Genomic DNA, 15505 nt, shown 5'->3' on the forward strand with positions numbered 1-15505 from the left:
TTTGACCATTCCTGTCTGGCTGCATTTGGGTTTCCTTTTGTCCCAAGAAAAGAAAGACGAAAAACCTTCGAGTGTTGGGAGTCTAGAATATGTTAAAACTAACAGATGTTAGTTCATTGATCACCAAGACAATGCACGGGCCAGCAGGACTTCTCACAGCAAAAAAGCTGGGATGGAGAGGCAGAAGACTAGGTTGGGCAAATCCTTTAGCTTTCAGCTGTTTTTCTCATCCTTTATAGCACTGTAATTAAGACTAGATGAAAAAAACATGGACATGAGCTGTAGCTACAGGGGGAAAACAATAAATGACTAACAGCTAAAAAGAAACTTAAGTGAAGTGCTAATATTCCAGGCATTTAAAATATTGCTGGGAAGACCAATTATCCATGTAAAAAAGGTGAAAACAAATACAATTGCTTAGGTAATTCTGTGGACCCTTGATACACAGTATTTGCATAAAATCAGAATTACAGAATTTAGTGTTTTGGGGGTTTTGTTTTTTGAGACCGAGTCTCACTCTGTCACCCAGGCTGGAGTGTGGTGGCATGATCTCAGTTCACTGCAACCTCTGCCTCCCGGGTTCAAGCAATTCTCCTGCCTCAGCCTCCTGAGTAGCTGGGATTACAGGCACGCACCACCATGCCTGGCTAATTTTTTTTTTTTTTTTTTTTTAAATAGAGATGGGGTTTCGTTATGTTGCCCAGGCTGGTCTCAAACTCCTGGCCTCAAGTGATCCACCCACCTCGGCCTCCCAAAGTGTTAGGATTACAGGCATGAGCCACTGCGCCTGGCCTGGACTTTAGTCTTTAACAAATCCTATGTGTACTCATCTTCTATTACTTACACATAAATAGATGTTTCTCATTGAGAACATATGAAAAACAAATGTTTACTAAATAAATTATAAATTACATAATATATAATGAGATTGAAACTCAAAATTGGACCCTTCCCTCTCCAATATCTGGACGTATGTTACTAGATGCACTATTTTCACACTGTGCCCACACACTGCTCACACTACACAGTGTTAGGGAAGAATATGGAATAGCGAGGCTGGAGCCCTTGGTTTTAGTTTGAACTCTTTTGTTCACTGACATGATAATTTGGGGACAAGTAACTTAGATTCTGAACCTGATTTTGTCTATAAAAGTACTCTAAAAGTCACTTTAATTAAAAATTAACCAACGAGGCACAGTGGCTCATGCCTGTAATCCCAGCACTTTGGGAGGCCGAGGTGGGCGAATTGCTTGAGCCCAGTTCAAGACCCCGTCTCTATAAAACAGAGGGAGACCCTGTCTCCATAAAAAATATGAAAATTAGCCAGGCATGGTGGTGTGCGCCTATCTATAGTCCCAGCTACTTGGGGGCCTGAGGTGGGACGATCACCTGGGTCCGGGGAGGTGGAGGCTGCAGTGAGCTGTCATTGCCACTGCACTCCAGCCTGCGCGACAAAGTGATGAAAGGAAGGAAGGAAGAAAGCGAGGGAGGGAGGGAGGGAGCGAGGGAAGGAGGGGAGGAGAGGGGAGGAGGAGTGGGAGTGGGAGGGGAGGGGAGGGCAGGAAAGGGAAGGGAAGGGAGAAAGAGAGAGAGGGAGGGAGAGAAGAAGGGAGAGAGAGACAGAAAGTGAGGGAAAGAAGGTAGGAAAGAAAGGGAAAAAAATTAATCAAAAATATAAGAACACAAACAAAAGCACATTCTGTCAGCTCCTCCTCTCTATAGGCTAAGGAAACTATACTATCTGAACCCAAAGGAGAGATATAAACAAAATCAAATACTTATCTACCCATCCCTCTGCACATGGGCTTAGTTAAAGTAAGAGTATACACTTCATTACCCGGATTTTATCCCATTTTACTAAAAAAATGCACGTCAGTGGTTTCACTTTCACTGCATGATATAGAAGCTGTTCTGTATGCAGCCAAATCACATTACTGCCCATTGCTGAAAGAAATGACCTTCAATGAACAGGTTATAAAATTCACTCATGATCACTTATTGAATGCCTATGTGCCAGACACACTGTTAGGCATGGTGGAATCAGAGAAACGCTGCTGTCTAACGCATCCCAGTCTAGCGGGGTAATATATAATCTGATACATGATGATTCCATGGAAGTGTTTCACTAATGGTATACATCACGAGCTGTGTCAGAAACCCAGGAGGAATTGATACTTCTCCCGGGACAGTGTGGGGAGACCCTGGTGGAGGTGACGTGTGAGCGTGGTCTTGAAGGATGAGCGGAAATTTGCCAAGTGAACAAGGGGGAAAGGCATTTACAAGCAGAGGGAATAGGATGGCTCGTCATAGTGTCTGGCAATACTGAGAAATGTTGAAAAGGGTGGTGTAGCTACAGCCCAGGTTTCACGGGACAGAGGTAGACGCAACGTGGTTAGGTTGGGGCTAGTGCATGGGGAGCCTTGGTACACCTGCCACATGCAACTGGTAATCATCCCCAGAGGTACCGGGAGCACAGAGTGTCATGTGTGGAGTTACATGTACTGTGTGTTGTGCTTTTAATGTAACTTGAAGTCATAAGGAGGGAATATGTGATGTGGGAGCAGAGCAAGGACAAGCAAGTTAGGGAGACCAAACAGGAGGCAGCAGTGGGAACGGCTGACCTTGAGAGGTATCTTTGAAAGAGAATAGGGAATATTTGGTAGACGTTGGGATGTGGAGGCTGAGGCCGCAGGAGAAAGAGTATGACTTTGAAGTTGCTCAATACAGGAGGGACTGGGTGGCTGGTGGTACTATTAACCCAGGTGACAGGACACGGAAACAGCTTGGGTTCTCTGCTGTGGTGTGTCCCTGAGGAGTCACTCTTAACTTTGGCACAGGTGATCAGCAACTGGGAAAGTGGATGAAGCCCACCCCAGAATGAGACCACTGACCTCTTCATTTCCATGCTTTTGGCTCAAGGTATCGTTCAGCTCAACACCATTTAAAAGCTATCGAGGCCGGGCGCAATGGCTCACACCTGTAATCCCAGCACTTCGGGAGGCCAAGGCGAGTGGATCACTTGAGGTCAGGAGTTCAAGACCAGCCTTGCCTACATGGTGAAACCCCATCTCTACCAAAAATTAAAAAAATTAGCTGGGTGTGGTGGTGGGCACCTATAATCCCAGCTACTTGGGAGGCTGAGGCAGGAGAATTGCTAGAACCCGGGAGGTGGAGGCTGCAGTGAGCTGAGATCGTGCCACTGCAGTCTAGCCTGGGCGACAGAGCAAGACGCCGTCTAAAAAACAAACAAAAAGCTATCTAGGGGCGGGCTCATGTCTATAATCTCAACACTTTGGGAGGTCGAGGCGGGCATATCACCTGAGGTCTGAAGTTCCAGACCAGCCTGGCCAACATGGTGAAACCCCATCTCCTCTACTAAAAATACAAAATTAGCTGGCCATGGTAGTGCACATCCATAATCCCAGTTACTCAGGAGGCTGAGGCAGAAGAGTCACTTGAACCCGGGAGGCAGAGGTTGCAGTGAGGCAAGATCGCGCCATTGCACTCCAGCCTGGGCGACAAGAGCAAAACTCTGTCTCTAAATAAATAAATAAAAATAAAAGCTATCGAGGACTGGACATGGTGGCTCATGCCTGTAATCCCAGCACTTCAGAAGGTTGAAATGGGCAGATTGCTTGAGTCCAGGGATTTGAGACCAGCCTGGCCGACATGGCAAAACCCTGTATCTACAAAAATACAAAAATTAGCTGGGTATGGTGGCATACACTTGTAGTCCCAGCTACTTGGGGGGCTGAGGTGGGAGAATCACTTGAGCCTGAGAGTTGGAAGGTGCAGTAAACTGTGTTTGCGCCACTACACTCCAGCCTGGGTGACAAAGCAAGACTCTGTCTCAAACAACAACAAAAAGCTTTCTAGAACATTTCCAATCTACTGCAAACCTCTTTTTGGTTACATCGTGTATCATTCCAGTTATAACAATGTAAAAAGTGGCAATTCTGGAGCCAGACTGTCTGGGCAAGTGACCTCCGGCAAGGCCCTTAAACTTCTCTGTCTCAGTTTCCTTATCTACAGAATAAGGATTAAAATTATTCAAAAGCTTTTTGTAGAATTGAAATGAGTTAGTATACGTAAAAGTGAACCTGGCACATAGTGTAAGTATTTTCTAAGTGTTTGCTCTCAATAAGTAATAAATCATAGAATACTCGACTAAAAGTGGTACAAATATTAGAGATTTATTATTACAGAACAAGATGGAAGTTGGCAGTTCCAGGGTTTGTCCCGTCAATTAACCAAGGCATCCCGGACCGGACTCTTCCTGTACCCAGTGCCACGTTCAGTGTGGCAGTGCCTTCTTCCCTCATCATGGCAGGGAGGCCACCATAGCTCCAACGACCAAGTCCTCACATGGTCAGCATCCCAACCATGAAATAAGGGGATGTGGGCAAAAAGAGCTTTTCTCCTTCTGCAGCCTTCTCTTTACAAGCAAGAAAATCTCTCCTAGAAGCCCCTAGTAGGTTTCCTTTCAGCTAAAACTTGGGTCACAAGTCCCTCCCTGAACCTGGCACCTCCAGCCTGTAACAAATGAGGCAGGAGTGGGACTGGAGCTGGCTGCGGGGCAGGTGATCGGTAGCGTCCACCACAGACTGGGAGCCAAAGAGTTCCGAAAGTGCCTCGCTCAGGCCAGGGGTAATTGAGAAACAGGCACACAGCAGTATTCATCCAGGAGTCCTCAGGTTTTTTAAGAGCAGTTTTTTTTTTTTAGATGGGCTCTCGTTCTGTCGCCCGGGCTGGAGTGCAGTGGCATGATCATGGCTCACTGCAGCCTCGACCTCCTGGGCTCAAGTGATCCTCCCACCTCGGTCTCCCAAAGGGCTGGGATTACAGATGTGAGCCGCTGTGTGCCTGGCTAAAAGTAGCCTTTTTTTTTTTTTTTTTTTTGAGATGGAGTCTTACTCTGTCACCTAGGCTGGAGTGCAATGGCATGATCTCAGCTCACTGCAACCTCCCCATCCCGGGCTGAAGTGATTGCCCTGCCTCAGCGTCCCGAGTAGCTGGGATTACAGGTGCCCGCCACCATGCCTGGCTAATTTTTGTATTTTTGTAGAGATGGGGTTTCACCATGTTGGCCAGGCTGGTCTTGAATTCCTGACCTCAGGTGATCCACCCACCTCGGCCTCCCAAAGTGCTGGGATTACAAGGTGTGAGCCACTGCACCTGGCCAGGAGTAGCTTTTTAACCTAGGTCAGTATCGTGTTGGTAAAATATGGAGAGAGTATGTTTGAGCAGAAGGACCTTCCTCGTCTCACCTGTTCTAGGCTGCCACCTTCTCTTTCTACAAACCAAAGGATGGGGCTCATAACTCAATGGGCCTTGTCTGAAAGGCTGACCACACTAGTCACTGCTGAATTCCTCTAAGGGATTCCTCTACCCTGACGGCCCTTGCTACCGTTGCGCCCACTGTCCTAGGGGCAGTAAGTACACAGAGCTGTGTGAGAAGAGCACTCTTTCCACTCCAGATGTTCCCCTACAACCTACATCCTCACAGCCACTGCCAGTTTGGGCCTGTAGCATCACTCATCTGGACAGCTGCTGTGTGGTCTCTCCATCACAACAAAGGCTGCAGCAAGGTGGACAGAGAACTCCAAGAGAGCCAGGAAAATACCTTTATAAACCACCACAGAAAGCCTTATTTCCACTCACTAAATCCATTAATAAAGAGAGGAGACATTTTAAAATTCCAAGGCACTTGGTTACTAATCTGATTCTGGCCTAGATGCGGATATTCAATAAATACTTGTTAGATTAAATTGACTCAAGGTTTTATTTATTCAACCTACTTAAAGCTTATGTAAACCCCTTGGAGATTTGTGTCAAGCTGTTAAGTTGGAAAATATAAGAAAAGTATTATTTAATGTACTTTAATGTACACTCTTAATGTACTTGATGAGCTTAGTGTAAACCAGGGAAATGGGGGAGGGGTAGCGGGAGAGCAGAGGGGAAGGGGATGAGGAGGAAGGAAGAGGTGAGGAGGAAGGAGAAGAAAAGCCTTTTGTCATTTCCTGCATTTGTCTTAATTGCTGTACTTACTGACCGGCTACTGCCCTCTAGTGCTCACTGTATTAAGTTCGCATCTGAATTCCATTTTTATCTGTAAAAACTCTGATAACACTTGGACGGGACCAAATGTCCTCTTTTACAGATAACCGTATTGAAGTCCAGAGAAAAGAGGTGTCAAACTGACCCAGGGGACTTCTGGACTCTTTGTTGCCTCCTCTGTAACTTGTCTGGAAAACTTTATTAAAAGCCTTTCTCAGAAATTTTAATTGGTAACCAGTAAAAATTGCAGCATCAATCTTAGTGCTAGTTATTATTTCCAATGTTGTTCTACATTAAGCTTAAACTGACTGCTGGTCAATTTAGGTAAGGATATAAAATAATATTGGTACATTTTTAACTTAGTACAACTTTAGAAAATGTCTATAATACTTCTTTAAAAAGTTAACTAGAACAGATCCCAAGTGGATTTGGCCATTTATCAGAGCTGACTTACCACTGTCTCCATGTAGGCTAACATTCTGCTAGAATGCTCCCAAGTGAAGCTCTTTGCTCACTGATGAGAAAAAGGGGGTTTGTCATTTTAACGTGGAACACATATTTTCTTCACATAATCATTTTGCTAGTGGAAATAAATGGAAAGTTATCCAGCTGGACATGCTACTTACAAGAACATTACTGACTAACAAAAGATTTATTCAAATATTTAATTGGAAGGAACTACCTCTGGAATAAGTTTTATTGGAATTCATATAAAGAGAAAAGCAAATCCATTAGAAATTGATATAAACAGTTGATTTTATCTGGAACCAAGAATGTGAATTAATTGGAACCTAGCTGTCCTAAACTGTTTCTTTGCATAAAAGCCAATCAAATTTTTAGGTAGAGCTTTGTTTTCAGCGAATATTTTAAAGACAGATTACCCCCAAATTACCTGATTTGGTTCCCACTTCACTCCTCCTCAAAAACCAAACATAAAGCAGAAGGCGGCTGGGGGTGGTGACTCATGCCTGTAATTCCAGCACTTTGGGAGGCCAACGTGGGCGGATCACGAGGTCAGGAGTTTGAGATCAGCCTGACCAACATGGTGAAACCCCATCTCTACTAGAAATACAAAAAGTAGCCGGGCATGGTGGCACATGCCTGTAATCCCAGCTACTTCGGAGGCTGAGGCAGGAGAATCGCTTGAACCCAGGAGATGGAGGCTGCAGTGAGCCGAGATCGTGTCATTGCACTCCAGCCTGGGCAACAGGGCAAGACTCTATCTCAGAAAAAAAAACAAAAACAAAAACAAAAAAATGAAAAAGGAAAGCAGAAGGGGGCATTTTCCTGTCTTCAAAATACAACCTCCTGCTAAGACCAGCAAGTCAGCAGAAACTCACTGCATTTGGGCTTCTGGTTACTAAATGAATGAAGAGACACTGAGTTCCATCCTTAGATGTCCACATAGATCCCATTGATCAAATAATCCAGTCTTGAGTAACGTTTCCTGCGGAGTGATTCCGAGAGGATTCTGCCCAGGAGGACGAGGCCTATCACCAGGAACAGGACACCAAAGAGCAGGGATCCGATAAGAAGCCACTTTTCAAATGGAAGGCCATACTGATTTTCTGGAACGTTGCCCTGGGAGGAACGACCTGGACTGGCCTCCCTACCTTCCCAGGAAGCAGTTTTATTCGTAGCGGAAGACTTCACATTTGACATAGAAAGCGCAGTAGGGTTATACACATTCCCTGTGTTCAAAGTGAGGTTGGAGATTTCTGTAAACGGTATCGTTTCTAGGCTGCCTTTCAAGTCCGTAGGTGCCTGAAAGGTGGTAGTCAGAACTGCTGTTGTAGCCATTGCTTGGAGTGTAGCCACAGCCCGTGTAAAACCTGTAGAAATGAGGGTCGTGGGAGGCTGAGAAGTGACAGTGGTTACAGGCGGAGATGTGGTGGCCAGCTGTGGCTGGGAAGTCCCAGAAGGTGTCACTGAAGCATTGGTGGGTAGACGGATGGCGGGCTTTGGAGTAGCCGAGGTGGTATGTGGAGAGGCAACTGCCACTGTAGCTGGGAACACACTCACATTTTCAGGCAGCAGATGAGCTATTTCTTGATCAGAGGAAATCTGTGAACTCTGAGAATGGCCTTTTTCTTTATAAACAAGGAGCTGGGCACTTGCTTTGTCCATATTAAATAGTTTCTCCAAGTGATCTGAGGATCCAAACTTCTGAGAAAGTGTTTCTCTCCATGAGATATCGGTGGGCTTTGAATAAACTATGTGATGACGGGCTAGAGGAGTGACTGCTTGTGAAAACTGGCCAGGTAAGAGAGAGTCTTCCTGGGGTAACTCTTGGCTTGGCAAATTTCTGGTCAAAGATGGAAAATCTGAAAATACGTGGAAAATAAAAGGAGGGCTTATATAACTCCATGCTAAGGTAAGTTAAAAAATATAAACATATCAGCTTGTTCAAAAGATCCCCAAACCGCTTGGGCATGGTGGCTCACACCTATAATCCCAGCACTTTGGGAGGCTAAGGGAGGAGGATGGATTGAGGCCAGGAGTTCAAGACCAGCCTGGACAACACAGGGAGATCCTATCTCTTAAACAAATCTCCAAACCGTTGATACTTGACATTTCATCGAAATGTGTGCAAAATGGAAAAACACAAATTGCTAAATGAGAATCTGATAACGCCGCCTCTCCACCAGATGCTATGGTTTATTTCTAGCACGAAAGGACAGAAGATAAGAGAAATGTGTGGAGGAGGACCAGGCAAATTAAGGAAAAGGTGGGAGTTGCACAGCGGAGAAGCCGGAGGGGCTCAGCAGGGAAGCAAGAGGCTTAGGAAGATGGAGAGGGTTCTCCATCTTCCTAAGGGGTCAAGGCCAGGGAAAAAAGTGGGCCGGAGGGTGACCTGAGCAGGAAAGGCTGGCAGGGAGAATGTGGGGGAAGGTGTGGGTTTCTGCAGGACATACCAACTAAGACTGAGATGACAATTGGGAAGCAAGTAATCATCAGGGGAGCTTTCAGTGGGGGCATGGGGCAGGCAAGAAAGGTAAGTGGAAGCCGTGGGAAAAGAGGCGATAGAGCAGGAGAGAGGGAGCAGAATCCCTGTTATGTGTCTCTGACAGGGAGGAAGAGGAGGGGCCAGGCAGGGTCTGGTCTCCCCTCTGAGCACTGAGGCCACAGCAGCAGCAGGACAATGACAACAAAAACCAGAGACGTATGGTTCCAGCACTGTGCTCCGAGGACCGAGGCTATCTGGGAGATTTCACTTGGACTCTCAAAGATTCGAATTTTGGAGCCAATGTCGTAGGTCATGAGGACGATGGGACCAATATTTGAAATCATGATGACCACACTACAGACACAGAGAGCAGAAATCCATACAGTCCCAATGCCTGCTGGGGAGAAACCAGCCCCAGATCCTGCTCCTGCTCCAGGAAGCTCAGAATTGTGCCCCTGATCACACACCCCACTGATCACAGCTCAAAGTGGAAAGGGCTGTTCAAGCAATCAAGGGCAGGCAATGACCAGGTGAACTGCCATGTATCGCTGCTGCTAGGCTAACCATCTCACGTAGACTAGAACTGCAGAAAACACAAGGAAAGAAGCAGAGGAATGTCCTGGCATCTCTCAGTCCACTCACTCCTGCTCTCTTGTCCTTTTCCTTCCTCAACTCACCTCCATGCCAGTTTCCAAACTGGTCCTCAGTCTCCTCTTTCCTACAAATGGATCCAGAGGCAGCTTCGGATTCATGCCATCTCGTGACTACTCTCTAAGCCTTACCCCTCTGAGAGGTTCTTTGCACTGTCACTTATTCATCCATCTAGAACAGGGCTCAGCAAACTACGGCCTGATGGACAAATCTGGCCTGCCATCTGTCGTTGTATGACTTCCAAGCTAAGAATGGTTTTTACATTTTTTAAAAATTTTTATTTGTTTAGAGACAGAGTCTCGCTCTGTCGCCCAGGCTGGAGAGCAGTGGTATGATCTCGACTCACTGCAACCTCTGCCTCACAGATTCAAGCGGTTCTCCTGCCTCAGCCTCCTGAGTAGCTGGGATTACAGGCGCGTGCCACCGCACCTGGGTTGTATTTTCAGTAGCGATGGGGTTTCACCATGTTGGCCAGGCTGGTCTCGAACTCCTGACCTCAGGTGATCCATCCGCTTCAGTCTCCCAAAGTGCTGGGATTACAGGGGTGAGCCACCATGCCTGGCCAGTTTATACATTTCTTTTAATGGCTGAAAAGTAATCAAAAGAATATTGTGTGACACAGGAAAAGTATACGAAATTTAAATTTCTGTCTTTCAAAACCTAAAGTCCTGGTGTGAAAAGTCTAAAATACTATTTGGTCCTTGGCAGAAAAAGTTGGTGGACATCTGCTCTAGGATATAGTATTCTACCATAAAATAGAATTTGGGTCAAATGAAGTATATTTGAAAAAAAAAATATATATATATATATATTTGAGACAGGGTCTTGCTCTGTCACCCAGACTGGAGTACAGTGGCACAAACACAGCTCACTGCAGCCTCAACCTCCTGGGTTCAAGTGATCCTCCCACCTCAGCCTCTTGAGCAGCTGGGACCACAGTGCCATGCCATCATGCCCAGCTAATTTTTTGTATTTTTTGTAGAGACAGAGTTTTGACACGTTGCCTAGGCTGGTCTTGAACTCCTAGAATCAAGCAATCCACCCACCTCGGCCTCCCAAAGTCCTGGAATTACAGGTGTGAGCCATCATGCTTGGCCTATAATTCATTTTAAAGTTAAAAAAGAAAAAGACGGTTTAAGTAAACACTCTGTGATGTGTGTGAAATCAGAACTTAAATATGGCCATTGACAAGAATGGCCAAAACAGCTGTTTTCCTTCTCAAGCATGCAAGCTCATAAATAAAGCACAGCTAGGGCCAGTCCCACTTCTTGATAAGATTCCTCTGTTGGCAGAGGTCCTAGAACCACACAGGGATCCTCCACACCTGCTCCATTCGCCTCACCCACTCATGTTTGCCATTGGGGCATGGCGCTTCCTCTCAGTCACGCAGAGATGAGCCACAAAGGGAGCCGCACAGCAGCTCTGCACCCTTAACTTAACTCCTCTTTGGAGTTTTATTTTCAAACGACTTCACTGAGTTGAAAAATGAGAGACTGACTATTACTTGGACCCCAGCTGAGCAAACAGACTCCCAACTTATTCTATGTCTGAATTATCCTATTCTTCCAGTCCTTGGTAAAAATGACATGTCATGAAGCTGCCAACAACAACAATAAAAGATTAAATACCAAACTGCAATGGCTTTAGAGAATGAACAGAATCCACTGTCATCTTTCAAACTCTTGGTCTGTAAATATTAGTCAATGGGATATAGGAAATAGAGGCTGGGCACGGTGGCTCATGCCTGTAATCCCAGCACTTTGAGAGGCTGAGGCGGGATGATTGCTTGAGGTCAGGAGTTTGAGACCAGCCTGGGCAACATACTGAGACCCCTATTGCTACAAAAATTTTTTAAAAATTAGCCTGGCATGGTGGTGCATTATCTGTAGTCCCAACTACTTGGGAGGCTGAATGGAGAGGACTGCTTGAGCTCAGGAGGTGGAGGCTGCAGTGAGCCATGATCACGCCACTGCACTGCAGCCTGGGCAACAGAGTGAGACACTGCCTCAAAAAAAAAAAAAGAGAAAAGAAAAGAAAAAGAAATAGAGTTCTTCGGAAACAAACCACCAAACAGATAATCTATATTTAATTTCACTCCAGGCAGGAGGCAGATAATTCATTTTTAATGGGGTAATATGAATTCATCAACATGGACAGATTCATAAACAGAATTACAAACACAACTTGAACACATCCTGTAGATATAAACAGTCCTTTGAATACTACGTCCGGGGTTGGTGCCACATTGCCCCTAGGTGTCCATCAACCTGCTCAGGGGCTGGCAACGCCCCCTGGTGGCTACCACAAGAAAGTTTAATTCTAATTTCACTTCGTTAACCTTCACACTCGCCCTAAGAAGATTTATGCACATGCCAAGTTCCCTTTTTTCCCATTTCCATTGGCAAGGATCTTCATCCCATACATGCTCTTTTATATGTGCATTACAAAAGCAACAACACTCCAGAAGTATTAGAAAACAAATTCAGCTGTAATTTCTATCATCATATCCTAACAACAATTTATTTACACAATACTCTGCTTCGTGTTCCTGTTTGAGAGGATGTTTGACACATGAGGTTTCCCTGGCACATGAACAAAACTCAGACACAGCCTCAGCTAGGGGGCAAAGCAGCATCAACACGCACGCACCCTGGGCAGTATCATTCCCCAAAGCACCTCATACTTAAGGCAGTCAAGAGAGAACCCTAGATTCCACTCCACCTAGATCCCATTCCACCACCCTAAAACCACTCAAGTTTCCCCCCAATGCAGCAAATGGGGTCACCATTCATCTGGATGCTCAAGGCAAAAACTAGGACTTGGCCTTGACGGTTCTTTTGTTCTGGTCCCCCAGACCCACACCACCAGCAGGTCCTATTAGCTCTACTTCGGAACAGCCCATATGTCCATCTCTCCATCTCGCCCGCCACTCCCTGTTTCTTCACCCAGATCTCACCTGCGCCTCCTAACCAGTCTTTCCATTTCCACTTTGCTGCTGCGTCACTGTCCATTCCCAAGAGGGCATCTATGGTGAGCTTTGAGAAATCACCTTTTTTTTTTTTTTCTTTTTTCCCCGAGATGGAGTCTTGCTCTGTTGCCCAGGCTGGAGTGCAGTGGTACAATCTCGGCACACTGCAACCTCTGCCCCCTGGGTTCAAGCAATTCTCCTGCCTCAGCCTCCCGAGTAGCTGGGATTATAGGCACATGCCAGCATACCCGGCTAATTTTTGTATTTTTATTAGAGACGGAGTCTCACCGTGTTGGCCAGGCTGGTCTCGAATTCCTGACCTTGTGATCTGCCCGCCTCAGCCTCTCAAAGTGCTGGGATTACAGATGTGAGTCAGGAGGTCAGGAGTTTGAGACCAGCCTGGCCAACACGGTGAGACCATCTCTACTAAAAATACAAAAAAAAAGTCAGGCGTGGTGATGCTTGCCTGTAATCCCAGCTACTTGGGAGGCTGAGGCAGGAGAATCACTTGAACCTGGGAGGCAGAGGTGGTATTGAACCGACATTGTACCACTGAACTCCGGCCTGGGCGAAAGAGTGAGACTCCATCTCAAAAAAATAAAAATAAAACTCCCAACAGCTTCCCACCACACACCTAAAAACTCCCAGCCAGGCATAGAGGCTCATGCCTATAATCCCAGCACTTTGAGAGGCTGAGGTGGGAGGATTACCTGATGTCAGGAGTACAAGACCAGACTGGCCAATGTGGTGATACCCTGTCTCTACTAAATACAAAAATTAGCCAGGAGTGGTGGCATACATCCCTCCTAAGGTGGAGGTTGCAGTGAGCTGAGATTGCACCACTGCTCTCCACCCTGGGCAACAGAGTGAGACTCTGTCGCAAAAACCACAACAACAAACAAAAAAACTCCCTCCTATGACTTACAAGATGTTATGTGATCTGGCCCTCCCTGCCGTTTTGCATATCACTCTCTACATATTTCACAATGAGTCAACCAGCTGGGACTGGAGTGTTGGTTTTTCAAACACTCCAAACCATTCTGCCTGAGGACCTTAGACCTGGAAGGTCTTCCCCTGATCTCCTCACATCTGGCTCCTCGCTGTTCAGATCTCAGTTTAGGGGTTACATCTTTACTTACTGATTGACTATTCTACTGTCCTGTCTCAATTCTCTGCATAGCACTTGTGACTATATTTTTCTTGATTTTTTATTTATTGTTATTATTATTATTTTGAGACGGAGTCTTGCTCTGTCGCCCAGGCTGGAGTGCAGTGGCGCCATCTCAGCTCACTGCAAGCTCTGCCTCCCAGGTTCACACCATTCTCCTGCCTCAGCCTCCCGAGTAGCTGGGACTACAGGCGCCCGCCACCAAGCCGGGCTATTTTTTGAATTTTTAGTAGAGACGGGGTTTCACCGTGTTAGCCAGGATGGTCTTGATCTCTTGACCTTGTGATCTGCCCGCCTTGGCTTCCCAAAGTGTGGGGATTACAGGCGTGAGCCACTGCGCCCAGCCGATTATTTATTATGGTTATTGTCTCTCTCCCCTAAAACATAAGTTCCAGAAGGGAGAATCTTGTTTTCCTATTTTTTTTTTAGAGACAGAGTCTCACTCTGTCACCCAGGCTAGACTGTAGTGGCACGAACACGGCTCACTGCAGCTTTGACCTCCTGGGCTCAAGGAATTCTCCTACCTTGGCCTCCTAAGTAGCTGGGACTATAAGATCACACCACCATTCCTGGCTAATTTTTTAAAGTTTTTGTGGAGATGAGGTCTCACCATGTTGCCCAGGCTGGTCTCGAACTCCTGGGCTTAAGTGATCCTCCCGCTTCCCAGAGTGCTGGAATTACAGGCATGAGCTACCACACTTGGCCAGAACCTTGTTTTTCATGTTAAGTGTTGTTTCCTTAGGGCATAGAAAGTACTTGGCACATAGAAGATGCTAAATAATATTTGTTATTTGTTGAATAAATGAACGAGTAGAATGTTAAAAATCAAGACTATGATGATAACTTTCTAAAACTTAAATAAAAGAAAAATTGAGGTCGGGTGCAGTGGCTCATGCCTTTAATCCCACCACTTTGGGAGGCCCAGGAGCGTGGATCACCTGAGGTCAGGAGTTGAGACCAGCCTGGCCAACATGGTGAAACCCCGTCTCCACTAAAAATACAAAAAAAAAAAAAAAAAAAAAAAAATAGCTGGGCATGGTAGTGGGTGTCTGTAACCCCAGCTACTTGGGAGGCTGAGGCATGAGAATTGCTTGAACATGGGAGGAGGTGGTTGCAGTGAGCTGAGATCGCGCCACTGCACTCCAGCGTGGGCGACAGAGTGAGACTCTGTCTCAAAAAACAACAATAACGCTCACGCTTGTAATCCCAGCACTCTGAGAGGCCAAGGCGGGTGGATCACAAGATCAGGAGATCAAGACCATCCTGGCTAACACGGTGAAACCCTGTCTCTACTAAAAATACAAAAACAAAATTAGCCGGGTGTGGTGGCAGGTGCCTGTAGTCCCAGCTACTCGAGAGGCAGAGGCAGGAGAATGGTGTGAACCCGGGAGGCAGAGTTTGCGGTGAGCCGAGATGGCGCCACTGCACTCCAGCCTGGGCCACAGAGCGAGACTTCGTCTCAGAAAAGAAAACAAAACAAACAGCAACAAAAAACCCCACTAAATTCTGTAATTCTGATTTTATGCAAATATTGTCTATGAAGGGTCCACAGAATTACTTAAGCAACATTATATTTGTTTTCACCTTTTTTATATGGATAATCTCAAAAAAAAAAGAAAAATTGATATTGAAACTATTTCAACTTGAAAAATTAACAAGCCAAAGTCTCAGCAAAACATATCCCAGTAATTATATTAATTTTTTTGCTATTCAT

At 45.9% G+C, this 15505-nt stretch overlaps 1 protein-coding gene across 2 annotated transcripts in view; it reads right to left on the bottom strand.

The window, feature by feature from the left end:
* Positions 1 to 4170: 4170 nt before the first annotated feature.
* MANSC1 (MANSC domain containing 1) overlaps positions 4171 to 15505 on the bottom strand; it is a 29793-nt gene continuing 18458 nt past the window's right edge. For both annotated transcript variants that reach the window (XM_050748235.1, XM_050748233.1), the window contains exon 4: positions 4171 to 8381. In XM_050748235.1, coding sequence (XP_050604192.1) covers positions 7450 to 8381 — 932 coding nt within the window. In that variant the 3' untranslated portion in view covers positions 4171 to 7449. The remainder of the gene's footprint in view (positions 8382 to 15505) is intronic.

This window comes from Macaca thibetana, chromosome 11 (genome assembly GCF_024542745.1).
Source record: "Macaca thibetana thibetana isolate TM-01 chromosome 11, ASM2454274v1, whole genome shotgun sequence".
Taxonomy (NCBI): domain Eukaryota; kingdom Metazoa; phylum Chordata; class Mammalia; order Primates; family Cercopithecidae; genus Macaca; species Macaca thibetana.